Source organism: Glycine max, chromosome 17 (assembly GCF_000004515.6).
Source record: "Glycine max cultivar Williams 82 chromosome 17, Glycine_max_v4.0, whole genome shotgun sequence".
Taxonomy (NCBI): domain Eukaryota; kingdom Viridiplantae; phylum Streptophyta; class Magnoliopsida; order Fabales; family Fabaceae; genus Glycine; species Glycine max.
Genome location: NC_038253.2, coordinates 5746208 through 5763004, shown reverse-complemented (window position 1 = coordinate 5763004; position 16797 = coordinate 5746208). Strand labels below are relative to the sequence as shown.

General features: G+C 35.5%; 3 protein-coding genes across 8 annotated transcripts; 2 read left to right on the top strand and 1 right to left on the bottom strand.

Moving 5' to 3' along the window:
- The first annotated feature begins 464 nt into the window (after positions 1–464).
- On the top strand, positions 465–3966 carry LOC100784843 (uncharacterized). Of its 4 annotated transcripts, XM_014770121.2 has the most exons (8): positions 872–956; positions 1184–1225; positions 1792–1928; positions 2456–2538; positions 2633–2734; positions 2850–3064; positions 3270–3364; positions 3457–3966. In XM_014770121.2, exons 3-8 carry the CDS (start codon positions 1910–1912, stop codon positions 3708–3710), a joined length of 768 nt encoding a protein of 255 aa, XP_014625607.1. In that variant the 5' UTR covers positions 872–956; positions 1184–1225; positions 1792–1909; the 3' UTR covers positions 3711–3966. The 4 variants fall into 4 exon arrangements, with proteins under 4 accessions (XP_014625606.1, XP_003549542.1, XP_014625607.1 ...); XM_003549494.5 differs by lacking the exon at positions 1792–1928 and having other exon boundaries at positions 466–956; XM_014770120.3 differs by lacking the exons at positions 1184–1225; positions 1792–1928 and having other exon boundaries at positions 465–956.
- Positions 3967–5105: 1139 nt separating this feature from the next.
- Positions 5106–8308, top strand: LOC100796659 (transmembrane 9 superfamily member 9). Its single transcript, XM_003550636.5, has 7 exons — positions 5106–5333; positions 5790–5954; positions 6047–6156; positions 6253–6361; positions 6449–6561; positions 6669–6819; positions 6910–8308. Exons 1-7 carry the CDS (start codon positions 5214–5216, stop codon positions 8068–8070), a joined length of 1929 nt encoding a protein of 642 aa, XP_003550684.1. The 5' UTR covers positions 5106–5213; the 3' UTR covers positions 8071–8308.
- Positions 8309–8810: 502 nt separating this feature from the next.
- LOC100784309 (probable cyclic nucleotide-gated ion channel 5) lies at positions 8811–16679 on the bottom strand. 3 transcript variants are annotated; one of them, XM_006600477.4, is made up of 9 exons: positions 16471–16639; positions 15524–15782; positions 15275–15362; positions 14052–14631; positions 13324–13536; positions 12942–13240; positions 10441–10552; positions 10057–10293; positions 8811–9690 (listed from the first exon to the last, which is right to left on the bottom strand). In XM_006600477.4, the coding sequence occupies exons 3-9, from the start codon at positions 15331–15333 to the stop codon at positions 9004–9006; spliced, it is 2187 nt and encodes a 728-aa protein (XP_006600540.1). In that variant the 5' UTR covers positions 15334–15362; positions 15524–15782; positions 16471–16639; the 3' UTR covers positions 8811–9003. The 3 variants fall into 3 exon arrangements, with proteins under 3 accessions (XP_006600540.1, XP_040867022.1, XP_040867023.1); XM_041011088.1 differs by having other exon boundaries at positions 15524–15846; positions 16471–16635; XM_041011089.1 differs by lacking the exon at positions 15524–15782 and having other exon boundaries at positions 16471–16679.
- Positions 16680–16797: the final 118 nt, after the last annotated feature.

Here is a 16797-nt window from a genome sequence, read left to right as displayed (position 1 = left end):
ATATAAGGTTGTACTTGTTTTATTCTTCTTAATTATTTTTTATTTTGATTCTTATATTTTTTTTTGTTTTATTTGGCTTATTTTCCATGTAAAGTGATATTTAACAGAAAATAGTTAAAAAATAAAATCAAAGTCTTTCAATATAAAAATAATTTAATGTCTATATACCGACTAAAATAATTATCACTTTAAATTACTTAAAAATAATTATTTTAAAAATTAATAAATTTATTATACATAAATTATGATTGAATTACTCTATAGAAAGTTTTATCATGTAAATGCATAATCTTTCTTCTCATTTAAAATGACATAAAAATTTAAAATTTGACAGCAATTGAAATAAGTAACAATGTAACATCAGCAAACAAAATTATCTTTCCCTCTCAAAACTTTGTTTTACCTTTTTTTACAAAAAAAAAGAATAAGGAAAAATTTAGAAAGCAAATAATTAAGCCTGCTTCTTTATTATTTTGGTTGGCAGGTAAAGTAGAACTTGGAAATGGAAGAAGGCATGGCATAGAGAGAAATCAAAGGGGGCGTACCCTTGGACCTTGGATTTTGGAGTGGACCTCACCTCACCTCTCTCAACTTCATCTCACACAAACTTCACACCTACCAAAATAAGAAAACAATAAGAAAAAGATCTCCCTTTTTTGTCTGTCTGGTGTTTTTGGTTGAAAGGGTGCTTCCTGGACAATTATAATATACATATAAGACCACGACAGCATTTGTTATTTCTTCAAGCATTCGTTATTCTTTCATTCGATTAGCTATGAAGTAGAGAGAAGGGTAAGGAAAGAGGGAAGAAAAAATGAGTGTATCATTGACTGTGATGACCTTCAATCTCTATGATGATGAGCCACAAGACAGTCCTAATTCGTGGGAGAAGAGAAGGGATTTGTGCATAAGCGTTATTACCAGTTACTCACCAATCATACTCTGTACCCAACAAGGTTTCTCTTCTTAATTTGCATTTGGGGTTGCTAAAAATGCTTCCTTTGCTGCTTCTTTCTGCGATTTCGGTCTTGATCCCTCTGGATGATACTTGCTTGATGGTTATTAATTTTTTGTTTGTTTACCAATCAGATTGATTGATCTGTTTTTGTTTCTTTTGTCCTTTGGTTATTCTGATTCAATATAATTATCCCCTTTTTCTGTTTTAATTTTCATCTGGATTCAGGAGTGAAAGCACAGTTGGATTTTCTCCAGCAGGGCTTGCCAGGTGAAGTACTTCTTGAATAAGTTGTTGTTCAGCTTATGAAAAGATTCATTTATGGTCCGCAAATTTATTACATGCATAATGTGGTCACTAGTTTGACATTATGTATGTGCCATAGGCCATACAACACATAGCCTTGGCCTTGTTGAAGGCTTATATGACATGGTGCTGGTTATGAAGAGAAATATCTCAATCAATAGATTATTTGGTTTTATTAAAATAAGTGCGTAGTGCATTCAAAAAAGTCAAAAGGTTAGATAAACTAAGATTCTGTCTAGATGAAGAATCTACATCTGTAAATAGGCAGATGCACTCAAAGTTGTTATGTTTACATACAAGGAGAAAGTGGGAGAGAAGTGTTGTAGAAAACTTTATTAGAATTTCACTTGTTATAAAATGTCAAAATGATCAAAATATCTGAAATGCCAGTTTGTTCAGTCAACAATCTTGCAAAGTGCTAAGTGTAAGCATAACTAATGTGCTAGTGGTTTCAGGAAATAGTTCTATCTTTCCCTAGTGAGTAATGACTTCTTTTTTCTACAATTATTTAGTCACTTTAATTTGAACAGGTTAAATTTTTTTAGCTCAAATCGACTGGCTTCCTTTGCTAATGAACATGAATTAATGTTTAAGGCGGGCTTCCAAAGTACTCCTATAAAATTATTCTGCAAGAAAAGCAAGTGATGCATGGAGTCCAAGGAAACATGTGAGCATACCATATTGTGACATTGTGGTTATCAATTATCAACTTAGTGAAACCTGACGACAACTGAATACTAGCTATAGTAAGGAAAAAGAATGCTCTTCACAAGAATGATACCTAGGATTTTGTCTTTCCTTCACTTGTGAAAGTGAGCTTACAAGATAAAATGCTACTCTGATGGTGTTTTGTGTAAAGGTTCAAGCTCTTAAAGAAAAAGTTTTTTTTTTCTTTTTTTTTCTTTCTAATATCAGTGGTAGTGCTTGTTGCTCAAGACAATGAAAAAGGGAATGATCTTTATTAAATGGAGACTCCATTATCCATCCTATTACTAGGAAGTGTTCTATTTTCATCTGCTTGTATTCAGCACTGGTTCAAGTCACCTTAGACATAAATAATTCACATCACTTTGTTACATATTTCTTTCTAAGGGGAGGACTTGTCTTTTAAATAAACAATTCCAATTAGCCCCTTTTTGTGCTTAATATTTCTGTTTCTAAATGGTGTCTTCTACTTTGATAAAAAAAATTCAGGTTATGATCAGTTTGGGATATCACGGAAAGGGCCTCAAGACACTACTAGCGAGCACTGCACTATCTTCTATGATAAGGAAAAGGTATGATATTGTTTCAGTATTATCTGGTATTATTTTTTATTTAATTGGTTGGAGAACTAATTGGTTTACCGAATTTTTTTCCCCTTAAGTAAAGGTCGAGCTTCTAGAAGGTGGAACCTTTTGGTTGTCTGAGTCTCCCTCTGTACCTGGAAGCATGTCATGGGGCTCTGAAGTTCCTTGCATTGCAACATGGGCTATATCCTTATGATTTAGAATTTAGAAATGAAATTATAGCTTCAATTGTTTTCAAATTGTGTTTTACTTTTGTTGCACAATCTTTGGATCACTTGGTTCCTTGACATGATGTCCACACATTTCAACTGAAAGGAGTTGAGCCTCCTGGATTCTCATTTCAGATAGTAAATACAATCATGGATGAGTTTAGTCCTCGTGCCCGTAGGCGAAGTGCTTTACTTACATGGCAGCACATTGCATCCTTACCCCCTAGCCTACCGGTTGTGTACTGTGGAGGTTTCAATACACAAAAGGAATCAACTACTGGACGCTTTCTTCTTGGAAGATCAAGGTAGTTTCTTATTACATATATTTCCAATTGTTTGATATTATCAATTATCACTTTCAAGTTTATATCATGTTACTGTTATGAACTCAAGTTCATATTTCCTTAAGTGCTTGGTCACCTATTTTGTTATTCATTTACACTGGATTGAATGAAGAGAAGATTATTGCAGAGTAATTTGTAACTCGTGTATTTACATAATCGAGTGCAGAGAGCATGGTGTCGTTGGGGATATGAGGGATGCATGGCCTAGTGCTCGTGTGAGGAAAAATGTTTCCCTAATCCGCACTTATCATGGATTCAAGGGTACTTTTTTTCTGTGCTTTTAGACCTCCATTCTGTTCTTTTAAGTATAATATGACTGCTATTACTGAGTATTATCTGTCTGGTGCTATTAGGTGACAAACAAGGAACCCTTGAATTCCTCAAGTTAATTTTTAGAGCTCTCTGCCTCTGCTGGGATCGCCAAACACAGGATCTTCACATTGATTGGATCCTTTTCAGAGGTAGATCGCTGATTCCTGTTTCTTGTGAAGTGGTAAATGATAATATTGATGGGTACTATCCATCATCACATTTTCCTATCTTTGCCGAGTTCATGCTTCCTCGCACTGTAAGAATGCTAGAATCACCTGTACAAGAAGATAACTAAATTTTTTTTTCTTGCCATATCTGGTGCTTCCCTTGTGGTGCTCTTTTTCTCCTTTTTGTAGCTGGGTCAATCATGAATGTCTTTTGTGGGAAATTGGGGTTTGTAAAGGTATTGATGGGAGGGGAGGAGTTTGAACTTTGAAGTATGATTTATGTGCTTCTGAAAAATGTGGACACTTGTCAGCAAAATTTGTTAGCTGAATACTGCCCCCATAATTGAGGATCATGTATTGAAACATATTTAATTTGCTCACGAATTTAATTTGTTCCTGCTGTTTCTTTCTCAAATGCACTTATAAATTTGATTTAGGAATGTTCTGATATTTTATATTTATGACATCTGATCTGTGTGACCACTACCGAACGTGGATTAAATTACACAAAAAAGTTTGTTAATGCATTTTTAGACTCTTCTGGAATTTTTCCCACCAAATCAGCTCTTGGAATTTTCGATTGAAGTATATTGACACAATTTTGTCCTGGAAATTTGAAGGGGCGTGTCATGTGTATACTTTAATGTTTTCAGATTCGCCATTTATGCATGATGACTAAATTTTTTTTTTCCTTCTTTTACCCATGTCATTAAATAATAAATACTAACGATTTGGTAATGACTTGTTTCTAGTTTCCAAAATAAAATTAGATTGTCAGGAACAAAATGCAATTTATTCAGTTTACTAGCTCTATTAATCTATTAAGGGTTTTGTTTGAATAATTTCCTTTAAAAGTACTTTCCAGAGAAAAATATAAGAAAATTAAAATAAGTTTCTTCATGACTTAAAATTAACTTTTAAAGTAGATTTAAAATATTATATATTGAAATGACTTTTTTTGGGGGATTAAATTTAAATAATTTTTAAAATAATGGGAGATTTTTAAAATAAAATAAAGAATTTTCAAATAATACTTGAAATATTATGTTTTATTTGGTTTGAATTGAATCAATTTTTAGAATAGGATTCAAAATTCGATCCAATCAAATAATAAAATTGAGTTTTCCCATCTTCAACATTAGATATAATTTTTAAGGAATAATTACAAAAATAGAAAAAAAAAATCTGTTATCAGACAATCTATGATCAGAAGAAAGTGTAAAAAACTTACATTGCCGACGTATTTTAATCAAATATATTAATTCAAAGCCTGTGAATCGAGCTTGAGTGCAGCCACATTTTAACTTGAACGAACAGTTCCAAACATTATTCTGAACCGCCAGCCAATCATTAACTTCAATTAATGTAATAAACACGAGTGGATGGTTCGTTAATCACCGTTGAAACTACGTGATCCATTCAGTGCCGCACGTCATGATATTGATCTCATTCATTGTCATGCATGGTTTAGAAATGTCTCGCAAATCCTCAACATTTTTGTCTCAACCACTTTTCAAAAAAACAACATTTGCATTTCAACAAACAAAACAATAAAAATTGACACAAAAATCACAGCATAACAGAACAGGGGAAGAGAAAGAGAGCGAGTGGACCGTGTTTGTCTTAAAACAATGGCGAGAGAGCCTCTGGCTCGTGACCTATGCATCTCTGTATTCATTTGCATTCTACTCATTACCCACCAAAGTACATGTTTTTACCTCCCTGGTGTTGCACCTGAGGATTTCTGGAAGGTCATTAAGTTTCTTGTTTTCCTTCAAAATCTATTCTTTTTGAGTATTTTAAGCCTGCTCTATCCTTTCGTCATTGAATTTCATGTTAGATCAGTGATGGGTCTTGTTGATATTATGGTTTCTCTATCCCTTCTTTACCTTGTTGGTTTTGGATCCTTGCTTGATCGTCTTGATTCATTTTCATTTGATGAGGGGATGAGTAATTTGAATTCTGTGTGATTTTGATGAGTAATCAGAATCACACTAATCCTTGTTCCATCATGCAATGCCAATTCCACAACTATATATGTTTGTCATTATGTAATTGCACCAAAAATTTGCATTTCCTAGACAATAACATAGCTGGCAGTTTATTCTCCTAATTCAATCAATGCATTGGTGATCAACCATAGAAACAGGCCATGACTTTTCCTAATTTGTAACATTTGTTTATTATTTTGTGTTCATTGGTGACAGGGAGATCCGTTGAGGGTGAAAGTGAACAAACTGACTTCCACGAAAACACAGCTTCCTTACTCATACTATTCACTGCCTTATTGTCGGCCTAAACACATTTTTGACAGTGCAGAAAATCTAGGGGAAGTTCTCCGGGGTGACCGCATTGAAAACTCTCCCTATGTGGTTGGTTTAAATCTTTCAGACAGGTTCCAGCTTTCTACCTTTAGTGTATTATGTTTCACTACTAAAATATTGAAACATTTTGATTCTTCCAGTTTAAAATGAGAGAACCACAGCTGTGCAATGTTGCTTGTCGTCTAATTCTTGATGAGAAAACGGCCAAAGAGTTCAAGGAAATGATAGATGATGAGTATCGGGTGAACATGTGAGGCACTAATGACCCCGAAGCTTATATCTCATGCAACTTTGTGGCAATAATGTCTTTGTGACAAAAGGATATTTTATCCTTGCATTGTTGCAGGATTCTAGACAATCTCCCTTTGGTTGTTCCTATAAGAAGGCTTGATCAGGAAGCTTCCGTGGTGTATCTGCATGGCTTCCTTGTTGGTCTAAAGGGACAATATTCCGGAGTATGTAGAAGCTTCCTGAGTTCTGAGCATTACTTTATAACCATTGTTTTGATTTCATTTTGACCTCTTGTACTCAACTGTTGACAGATCAAAGAGGACAAGTATTTCATCCACAACCACTTAGCATTTGTGGTTAAGTATCATAGAGATCCAGAGTTAGAGTTGTCAAGGATTGTAGGATTTGAGGTTACACCATTCAGGTTGTATCATAAGTCTTTTCCACCTGGCTGTTAATATAGTTTTGTACTTATCTATTAATCTCATGACTAATAATAATTGTACATTGAAATTACTCCTATGAATTCAGTATAAAGCATGAATATGAAGGTAAATGGAATGAGAATACCCGCTTAACTACCTGTGACCCCCATGCAAAAAAGCTAGTCACCAGCTCTGAATCTCCTCAAGAGGTTGAAGACAAGAAAGAAATCATTTTTACGTATGATGTTGAGTTTGAGGTTAGTTAGTTACTACAATTTGTAGCAATTGAATTACCAAAGTGACACTAAGAATTGGATTTAGATGTTGATTTCTTTTTTACCTTGTAGGCAAGTGATGTGAAGTGGGCATATCGCTGGGATACCTATCTTCTAATGGCCGATGACCAGATTCACTGGTTTTCAATTGTCAATTCCTTGATGATTGTACTCTTCCTTTCAGGCATGGTGGCTATGATAATGTTGAGGACACTTTACCGCGATATCTCCAAGTACAATCAACTAGAGACACAAGAAGAAGCACAAGAAGAGACAGGATGGAAACTAGTCCATGGGGATGTATTCAGGCCTCCATCAAACTCAGACCTACTTTGTGTATATGTTGGAACAGGTGTTCAGTTTTTCGGAATGACTCTAGTCACTATGATGTTTGCTGCCCTTGGATTTCTGTCTCCCTCAAATAGAGGAGGGTTGATGACAGCCATGCTCTTGCTGTGGGTATTTATGGGAATGCTTGCTGGATATGCTTCCGCACGTCTCTATAAGATGTTCAAGGGAACAGAATGGAAGAAAATCTCTTTCGGGACCGCATTTATATTTCCTGCCACTGCCTTTGCTGTATTCTTTGTGCTAAATGCACTAATTTGGGGGCAGAAGTCTTCTGGGGCTGTGCCATTTCAAACAATGTTTGCTCTTCTTTTGTTATGGTTCGGCATCTCATTTCCACTTGTGTTTGTTGGTGGTTTTGTTGGGTTTAATAAGAAGCCAGCAATTGAGGATCCTGTGAAGACAAACAAGATAGCTAGGCAGATTCCTGAGCAGGCTTGGTATATGAATTATGTATGCTCTATTCTGATAGGAGGCATACTCCCATTTGGTGCTGTCTTCATTGAGCTTTTCTTCATCCTCACATCAATCTGGTTACATCAGTTTTATTATATATTTGGTTTCCTGTTCATCGTGTTCGTCATCCTCATCATCACTTGTGCTGAGATCACAATTGTGCTCTGCTACTTTCGGCTGTGTAGTGAAGACTACAATTGGTGGTGGAGGTCGTATCTGACTTCAGGTTCCTCTGCACTCTACCTTTTCCTATATGCTGTTTTTTACTTCTTCACAAAACTTGAAATCTCAAAACCGATATCTGGAATCTTGTACTTCGGGTACATGCTGCTGCTTTCATATGCTTTCTTTGTGTTGACCGGTACAATTGGTTTCTATGCATGCTTCTGGTTCACAAGGCTGATCTATTCGTCAGTGAAAATTGACTGAACCTTGCCAATTTTAAGTCTCATGGTTTCAGTTCTAAGTTGAAGCACAGAAATTTAGTCTCCTCTACCTAGAATATTTTGTAGTTCTGATTTGTGTTCCAAGTCATTAAATGTATTTTCATAGTATCCATATTTTGTGTTCTTCCTTAGTATCCTTCTTCCCCTGCCCTCAGTAAGTATCCTTGAATATTCTCATTGTTTTGTATGGCACATTCACGAGTACTATTGAGCAATTTATCTGTCCTCAATGCTTATCTTAAAAAAAAAATCTTGCAAGTAGTAAATACTTGAACGCAAACCTTGGTTTAGATCCTGTATTTTTACAAATAAAATCACTTCCTTTTGTCAATAAGAATTTTGTTATAGAGATTGCAATCTACGTCAGTACTTTTACTTGGAATGTTTCTGATAGACGCCTGCCTGGTTTCCCTTGTATATGCTATGCTTCGTATTAAGAAATGGAACCAGTACAAAACTTGAATTGGCTTATGATCCCGTTCATCTTGGACGTAGGTAACTGTACGGAAATGAAAAACACGATTGAATTTAAGGAGGTATAACCTCCACTTGCCTAGTTATAATTATCTTTAATTATACTGAAAATGATTCCAGTGGAAAACCACAAGCATACTAAATGTCACTTACATTACATGTGGATGGCAAATAAGACAGACCTTGATTCTGCCAACCAGTAACTATAACTTCATTAATTGAGAATAGTACATAAGTTTACATGCTCGGTAGCAGACAGCCAAAATGGCTGATTACTATTATTTACAAGGAAACAGATCAAGAGTCATTACAAGTCTTGAAACCCTCACAACTGTAACCAGGATAATTGTGTAATACTTTGCTTTCGACCTTTCTTCACAAATTCAATCATAATAGTCAACGAAAACAAGTATTTTAAGAGAGTAGTTATACATGAAAATTTTTAGTTAGCATCATCTGCAGAGAAGTCAGGCTCAGGGGGTTTCTGTAGTTTCACTAACTCCCTGGCAGTCTTGGCAAGTCGATTGCGATGTACACCACGTAGGGTGTGCGCAGCAAACTTTGAGGCTAACAAGGCAGCACCAAAGCTGTAGGAACTGCCACCAACATTTTCATGAGCTCCGTCTGACTCATCTTCCTTTTGACGAAGCTTCATAATTTTCTTTTTGGAATACCGACGCCATGCTGCTTGAATAAAGCATGCAGCCCAGGTCCTCCATTGTTGGGAGTAAAAACGGAAAGTGTGTTGAACCTGTCTACTGTGAAGGCGCCTAAACTGACTAGCAACAAATTTTAACTCATCAGCAGTTAAGGCAAAAGCCTCAACCTCCATTAATGCCTTAACTGTTCTAGTAGAAGATGGGAGATTAGAACCAGATTTGGGATCCAGGGCCCAGGTTAAAAGCTCCTCCCCACAGAAGTCAGCCTCTTTTAGAAAACCGCGGTTGAAAAATCCACTCCTCCCACCATCTGTGGTAACACTCTCAAGGCGACCACGTATGATGAACAGCATCTCATCAACAGGATCTCCTTCCCGAACAATGTAAGTATTCTCCGTAAATAAACACGGTTTCAATCTCTCACATATAGCATCAAGCAATCTCTCATCCATACTCTCAAATAGTGGAACCTACAAATCCAAGAAAAGCAATCAATGAATTAACAAATTCAGATGCTCAAACATAATTTGACAAGTTAATCTATGAGAGATCAATTCCAAAAAAATCTCATAGAGAGGCCTCTGCATGATGTAATTCTAAAAGAATTTGAAAAGCAAATCTACAGAGTCAGTGAAATAGAGAAGAACCAAATAGTTGTCCTTGTGCAAAAGGACCAAATACACAACCTTGGGTGGTTGTTTGGCTGTAAATACTATAACCAGTAACCATAAATATTGAACTGATTAGTTTATTCTTTTAAGTATAATAAGTTGGCCCTTAGTTTGCCGGAGAAAAGAGTGGTCTTATTTAGTCAAGAAATAGCTTTGAAAACATACCCTCCTCACTAAGGCCAAACAGAGATGACGCTTAATATCTCTCCGAAGATCCTTTGGTAGACTCTGAACTAAATTTTCTTCATCTACACCACGCGTTGCCAGCCACTTATATTGGTCATACCGTCTCACACGCTCTCTAAGATCTTGTGGGAGTAAGCGATGGTGCATCCACTGTTCTGAATCACGCCTTTTGACTCTCATTTCCTCAAGCCTAATGGTGAGAGACTGAAGATATGTCTGTAATCATGGGAAAAAGACAGAGATCTTAGTATCATACTTTAGGACATAAACTTCAAAGCTATTTATTTGCAAGGCCATTCTGCGATATCAAGAAACAATATTTTGAACTTAAAAATATAAAGTGCTCAATGATTTGAAGTATACCTGCATGTTGCCAATCAGAAGGGCAAAAAGGATGAGGCCACTTATAGCTAGTGCTATTGAAAAGATAACCTCCCCAGGATAGGTGCTAGTTTGAAGTCCCTGGCCAAGTGTACTGCAGTGAAGTCAATGAAAAGTTGGGTATTGGTATATCAAATAAGGGGAGAGAAAGGGAGGCGGTAGGGGAAGAAGAAGCCAAACAAATAATTTCTTCTATAGACTAAATCTGAAAATGTAGAGCACATACTTTAGCCAAAAGCCCTACTATTTAAAAGTAGACTCCCCAAAAATACTCAGTATTTGTAGAAACTAAAATCAGGTGACTGGTAATGTATTCGACTATTTGCAGAACCAGACCTTTCACTTTTCTGAATCGATACAGAACCAATATCAGTTACCAAAAAGAAAGGTTACAGATTGAATCCGTCACTTAGTTTCTGTAATACCGGAAAATATAAGATAAAAGGAAACGCGACAGTTTCTTTGAGGGACGTGCAAACCTCCCACTCTTTTTGCACTCAAATTCTGGCTAAACCAATTTTATATCCTCTTTCCTACATTAACCGACTCCCAGAACTCACCAAATCCCTTGCCGTGTGTGCAGATTGGTATAAGCCTCTGCTCTTCTCACACTCTTCAGCCTCAGCAGTCAGTACAATTCCCTTAGTACCCTTTCTACTTTTTCTATTTTACACATTTGTAATAGGAGGGTGGCTAAAACTATTCAAGCAAACAAGTATTTCCATAAAACACTTTGGCCAGAAAAATGTTTGAACATGGAACTAATAACCATATATCCTATGAACATAATAAACTGATAAATTTTGTAGATCTAGAACAACGCTAATTTTACAGACTAACTAAACAAAGTTTAGAACAAATCTTGAAACAGGACAAAACTGTGTTGTGGGACATAATTTATGATGGGAACCGGCCCAAAGAGAAGAAACCTTTTCAGGTTTATGTCCGTAGGCCCAAGAGGGCAAATGGGTCTAATTTGGAGTAGACTTTTGTCAAGGGAATAAGTTAGTTAGAGGACAAAGAATTGCTGAGAGGGTTCTGGTATAAGAATGGAGGGGTAATGATTGTGGGGGATATGGAGGAATTTGGTAATGGAAATAGGAGTCCAGAGAATCTTATCTGACTTTGGGGGAGCATTTACTCTCATATCTTTCTGCGCATTCTCTGTTTCTTGCTTGTTTCCTTTTTTACAGTCTTCCTTAGATATAAAAGGTATCAATTTATCACCTTTTTAGATTCAAAATAAGAAACCAATAACCTAGATGTAAAACTACATAAAAAGATAAAAATTAATAGATGTTCCTCGAAAGGCAATGCCATTAATTTTATTAATTTCATTTATTGACAAAACTAATAACCTACTTTCACAGAAATTAATTTTAGGGTTTGTCTTACAGAACAAAATCAACAAATGTTGAGAGATCATGAACCCTGGTAATAAGAAAAAAGGTTAGTAATAAGATAATTTTGAGAGATCATGGAACCCTGATCCGATTAACATCAAATAAAATATAGTTCAAATAACATAATTCATGCACAATGCAATTTGGCTGTCACAACTTTATCCTGACCAGCACGTCTCATTTAATGAAGGGTGGTCCATAACTACAACCAAAGATAAGATTTCATAATGCCCAACTAGTTAATAGAACATATAATTCCTCCAATGGTTTAAAGATATTCAAATTTTCTATCCACTAAACTTTTTAAACAAAACATTGACACTGTATTTGGATGATAAGAAATAGGGGGGATGGAATTAGAGAAGAGAAAGTGGAAAAAATATAGAGCTGTTTGCTCTGTTTGGACATGTTGAAAGAAGCGGATGGAGAGAGAAAGGGATTGATGGGTCCCACAAAAAAAACATTTCCCACCTCAAGGGATTGGGGGAGGGGGGCTGGTTTTTTTTAAAAATCAAATATTTTTTTATAACAAAAAATATTTTATGATAAGAAAAATTAACGGGTAAAAAGTTCAGAATTTTTGGGGTTAATTTTGTTGTATTTGCATATTTTTTCACAATTTGTTTCTTTGTACTCTCTCTTCTACTCATCCAAATAAGCGGAAAGAGACTTTTGCACTTCTTTCCTTCCTGTTTCTATCCGTTCAAACAACACAATTTTCTTTCTTCCCTAATTCATTCTTCATCTAAACAGTGTTAACAAAAAAAATGTTCAAGAGGTTCAAGTGCAGCCCAAATAGAGTTTAATTTACCTAATACCCACTCCATTACTGATGCAACAATAATCAACAGTTTTTCCATCTAATTTGCTTAAACTAAAATCACTAAATATGTTGCTTGATAACTAAGTAGAAATAATATAATCACCGCAATGAGAAATACATACTTCTGGAGAAATGCTTGGTATATCAGTATTCAGGTCAGGCTTCACATAGAATATACTTGTTTCAGTCTTTCTAATGGCTGTTAGCCTGTTATGGTATGCACGACACAAATGTCCAAAGGAAACAAACTTAATTACCTCAAATTCTGGAGCCCCCACCATAAACAGTAACAGTATTTGGAGATGAACTTCTTAGATGAAATGATGCCAGAAGACAAGACTTGCCCAAAAATTCCATAATCAAAATGCGCAGGATCACCATCTGCAGAGCACCTTGACTGAATATCTTCACTTGTTTTATTCCAAGCACTATAACCTTCCATGTGCTGGTTCCCACAATATAGGAAATTTTTATTGCACCTAATGTCACTGCAAGCCTTCTGCCAGCATGAGTCATTGCGTTCAATAGCTAACAAGTACCAAAAGGCACCAACTATCTGCAAATAATCATTGGCGGAATAAGGCAGGGATTTACCAGAATTAAGCATCATTAAAAAAACAAAATAAAACAGAAACTTACATGACTGGCAAGCATGTATAGCAGCAAATAATATGCAGCCCCTGCCCATGCAGTTTCAGCAAAGACACCGGCTGTTCTCTTAAGCTCTGAAGTCAATGGTACCATTCGGAGAAATCTTGGAACATACTGAAGCAAGATAATGAACAACAAGGCCTGCTTTGTTGCTAGTACATCTGAACCTTTTGACCTCTGAAGAAATCTCCAAACCACAATCTGAATACAAGAACGAATAAAAGACAACAAAAGTAGGACTGAGTTTTCTTATACTTCTCAAAATTGCAGACAATAAGGACAAGCATTACAGTTATGCAAATATCCGCTGTAACCTTTAATGGATGTCCACTAAGCAGTCACAAAGAAGTGTTTTTGAATATATTAGTGAATGTCTGGTAAACAGTTGCAAGTTTCAGCAGAATACTAAAAATTGAAATAATAATCAAAAGTTAAAACAGTTCAAATAAATTTATAAGTGAATACCCTTGTTTATTAGTTTCAAACCAAAGGAAACAGAAAAACAATGGGATTGGGGGGGGTCTATCGTATTAATGACAACAACCCTAGATCCAAACACAAAAATAAACATGCAGTGGATATCAGCTATGATATTATTTTATAGCAATCCAAAGTGAAAGATAACAAACTACAAACATGTTTAGTACAAGAGGGTCATAAATCAAGCAGCATAAACAAAAAAAAGTTGACTAATGATAATAACAGTTTTTTCTGACCTGTGGTATCGGCAACACGGATAGGAAATCAATGATGAAATACCGCTGCAAGTATCGCTTGGCTATCTGTGCTGAATCTATCACAAGCTCACCACGCCCAAAGACACGAGAAGATGGAGCAATATAAGCAGTACGAAATTGGAGAGCCATGTGTAGAAGATAGAAAGCATCAACCAATGTCCTTAAGGTTGTAACTATTGTTGCCAACTTTCGGTCTATGCCAAGACAATGAAATGAATCATTAATGACTGGGAGATAAAAAAATAGTGGATCTATAGAGACGGCCAAAATGCATGAGATAACAAAAAGTTTATTCCATAAGAGCAGAAACTTGTCTTGAGGATCAAATATCTTCTTTTCTGACACTTTAAGATCTTCTGGGAACACAGCCCTAGATACTCCCAACCCAAGCGATCGCCCAATTGATTTCAGTCCTTCAGATCCCCTTCTCATTCCCCTTTTGAAAGACCTAGAAGTTGTGCTGTTTCCATGACCATGGCTTAATTTATCAATACTAAATCCAGATTTGATAACTCCGGCATCAGAAGATGAAGATAGTGTAGAATCCAAGGCCTCCAACCTAGAAATTAACAGAATGCACAGAGACAGATCACTTCTGTCTGAAATTGCAGCTAAGTATTTGCATATTCATAAACAGGAATGCCAAGATCAATTCTAGAATCTAGATCAGAGAAAGGCAAAGAGGAAATCAATAAATAAGAGAATGCTTTATCAAATATCATGAGAGACTTAAGGTCACTATGAGTTAAATACTATAAACATTAATTCAATTTAAGAAAGCTACATCAACAAGATTCATGTAAAGCATTTTAAAATTACAACATTGCTGGTCAGAAACTAGTTTCTCAGGTTCAACCGGACAGCCATCTGGGTAAACTCCAAAATAGCAAATTTTCTACTTATACCGTTAAAGCTTACAACTCAACTAACTGAATGAGTGACATAGCAGATGGTCAAGTGGTTATATATCCTTGCATGCTTTATGGCCAAAAAAGCAATTAAATATACTGATGCAAAAAGTTTATTTCATGTTAACATAATTTATCTTTGCAAATTGCAATAACCTAAATTTATTCTAAAGTTAGAATTTAGAAATTGCAATAACTTACACAAGCTAAGAACATGCAAATAAATATTATTAGCATCACTATCTTCTCCTTCATATCTCTACCATAACTTTACAATGAAAATATATTGGATACCTCAAAAAATTTTCCCGCTGGCCACCCATGTATTCTGACTTGGGACCACAGTCAAACATCTTTCAACAGTTGATCACATACGAACAACCTGCAGAGAAACAAAACCAAATTCAAAACAATGAACAATAATGTTAATAATATTCCAATTGTTCATTACAGCCTCAGGGTAGAGGTTTCTGATTCAAATCTGGAAAATATATGTTCCAAGAAATGCCATTGCACAGATTTAAAACTAAAGCTCATGTTTACCTTCTTCGGGTGTTAAACCACAAATGTATATCTACACTTTATAATGAAGATCGATTGCACCAGCCAAATGAACCTAAAGTTTCCACTTGCTTGTTATATCATATCATCTTCCTTCCAGCATGATATTTGTGAAGCTTTTCACCCTCTAAACCAAACTGCTGTTTACTCTATACTTCTCATAAAGTATCTCAACATAGTAAAATCAAAGGCCCATACTCTTAAGCTAGCATTAAAAGTCCCTGGAAGTACTATTTTCTACCTGTTCCATCCATAGAGAAATAATCATTGCCAACTTTCTGCCTCACTTCACCCACCTCTAATTTCTTGATTCATAAAGCAGATCAATGTCAAATTAATACTCTGAAACAACTATTTCAAAAAATTTAAAAAAAGATAGTTCATCCTTAACCATTATATTACCAGCTATTGGTAATCAACCACTCATCTAAGCCTTATCACACACACACATAGATATATATAAAATTGTAACAGTACAAAATCAAGTTAAGGTAGATAAATTCTTAGGAGAAATTGTCATGAACTAAATGTTAATGGAGTAAACTTTCTTATCCCTTAAATATCAAAGACGCCGCCGGTGAGGAATTGTCGTCAACGCTCATAACAGGAAGTTGGAGTAAAAATTATCCAAAAACAAAACCAGGAAAAGTTAACGAAAATTCTCTTTCCAAATCTTATCAACAAAAAACAAAATATTAAGATTCCTAAAATTTTTCCGCCTAACCAAAATTCGCGGTAGGGTTAACTGTCGCTGAAGTCCAAGACCAAAAAGGAGCAAGTAAAACCTCAACAACTCTCTCCGACCAATATCCAAATTAAAATTCCATAAACATGCAGCAATTTGAAGCAAATAGATTATTAGAAAGCGAAACGCTGATTCATTCCATTAAAGACTAAGCAAGGAAAGTGAAAAAAAGGAGGGAACGAACCTCGACGGAGAGAAATTAGCGATGCCGAACGGAACGAGAAGACGGAGTACGGAGCGAGAATGCGAAGAAAGCATTTATGGCGGAATCTCAGAGATTAAGTCGCTGTCATCACAAGAGCAGAGAAAAGGAAAGAGGAAGCAACGCAGCCAGACATTAAACCAAAATAAAAATAAGCGCCATTAGGGGGATAAATAAGACAATAACAATATTCATTAAATTATGCACATTAATGTCACGCTCTTTTTATTGACTAAAAATACATTTTTTCCTTTTTTTTCATTTTTGTTTTTAAGCATAAAATTTTGATCCTTAAAATGTACTATTTAT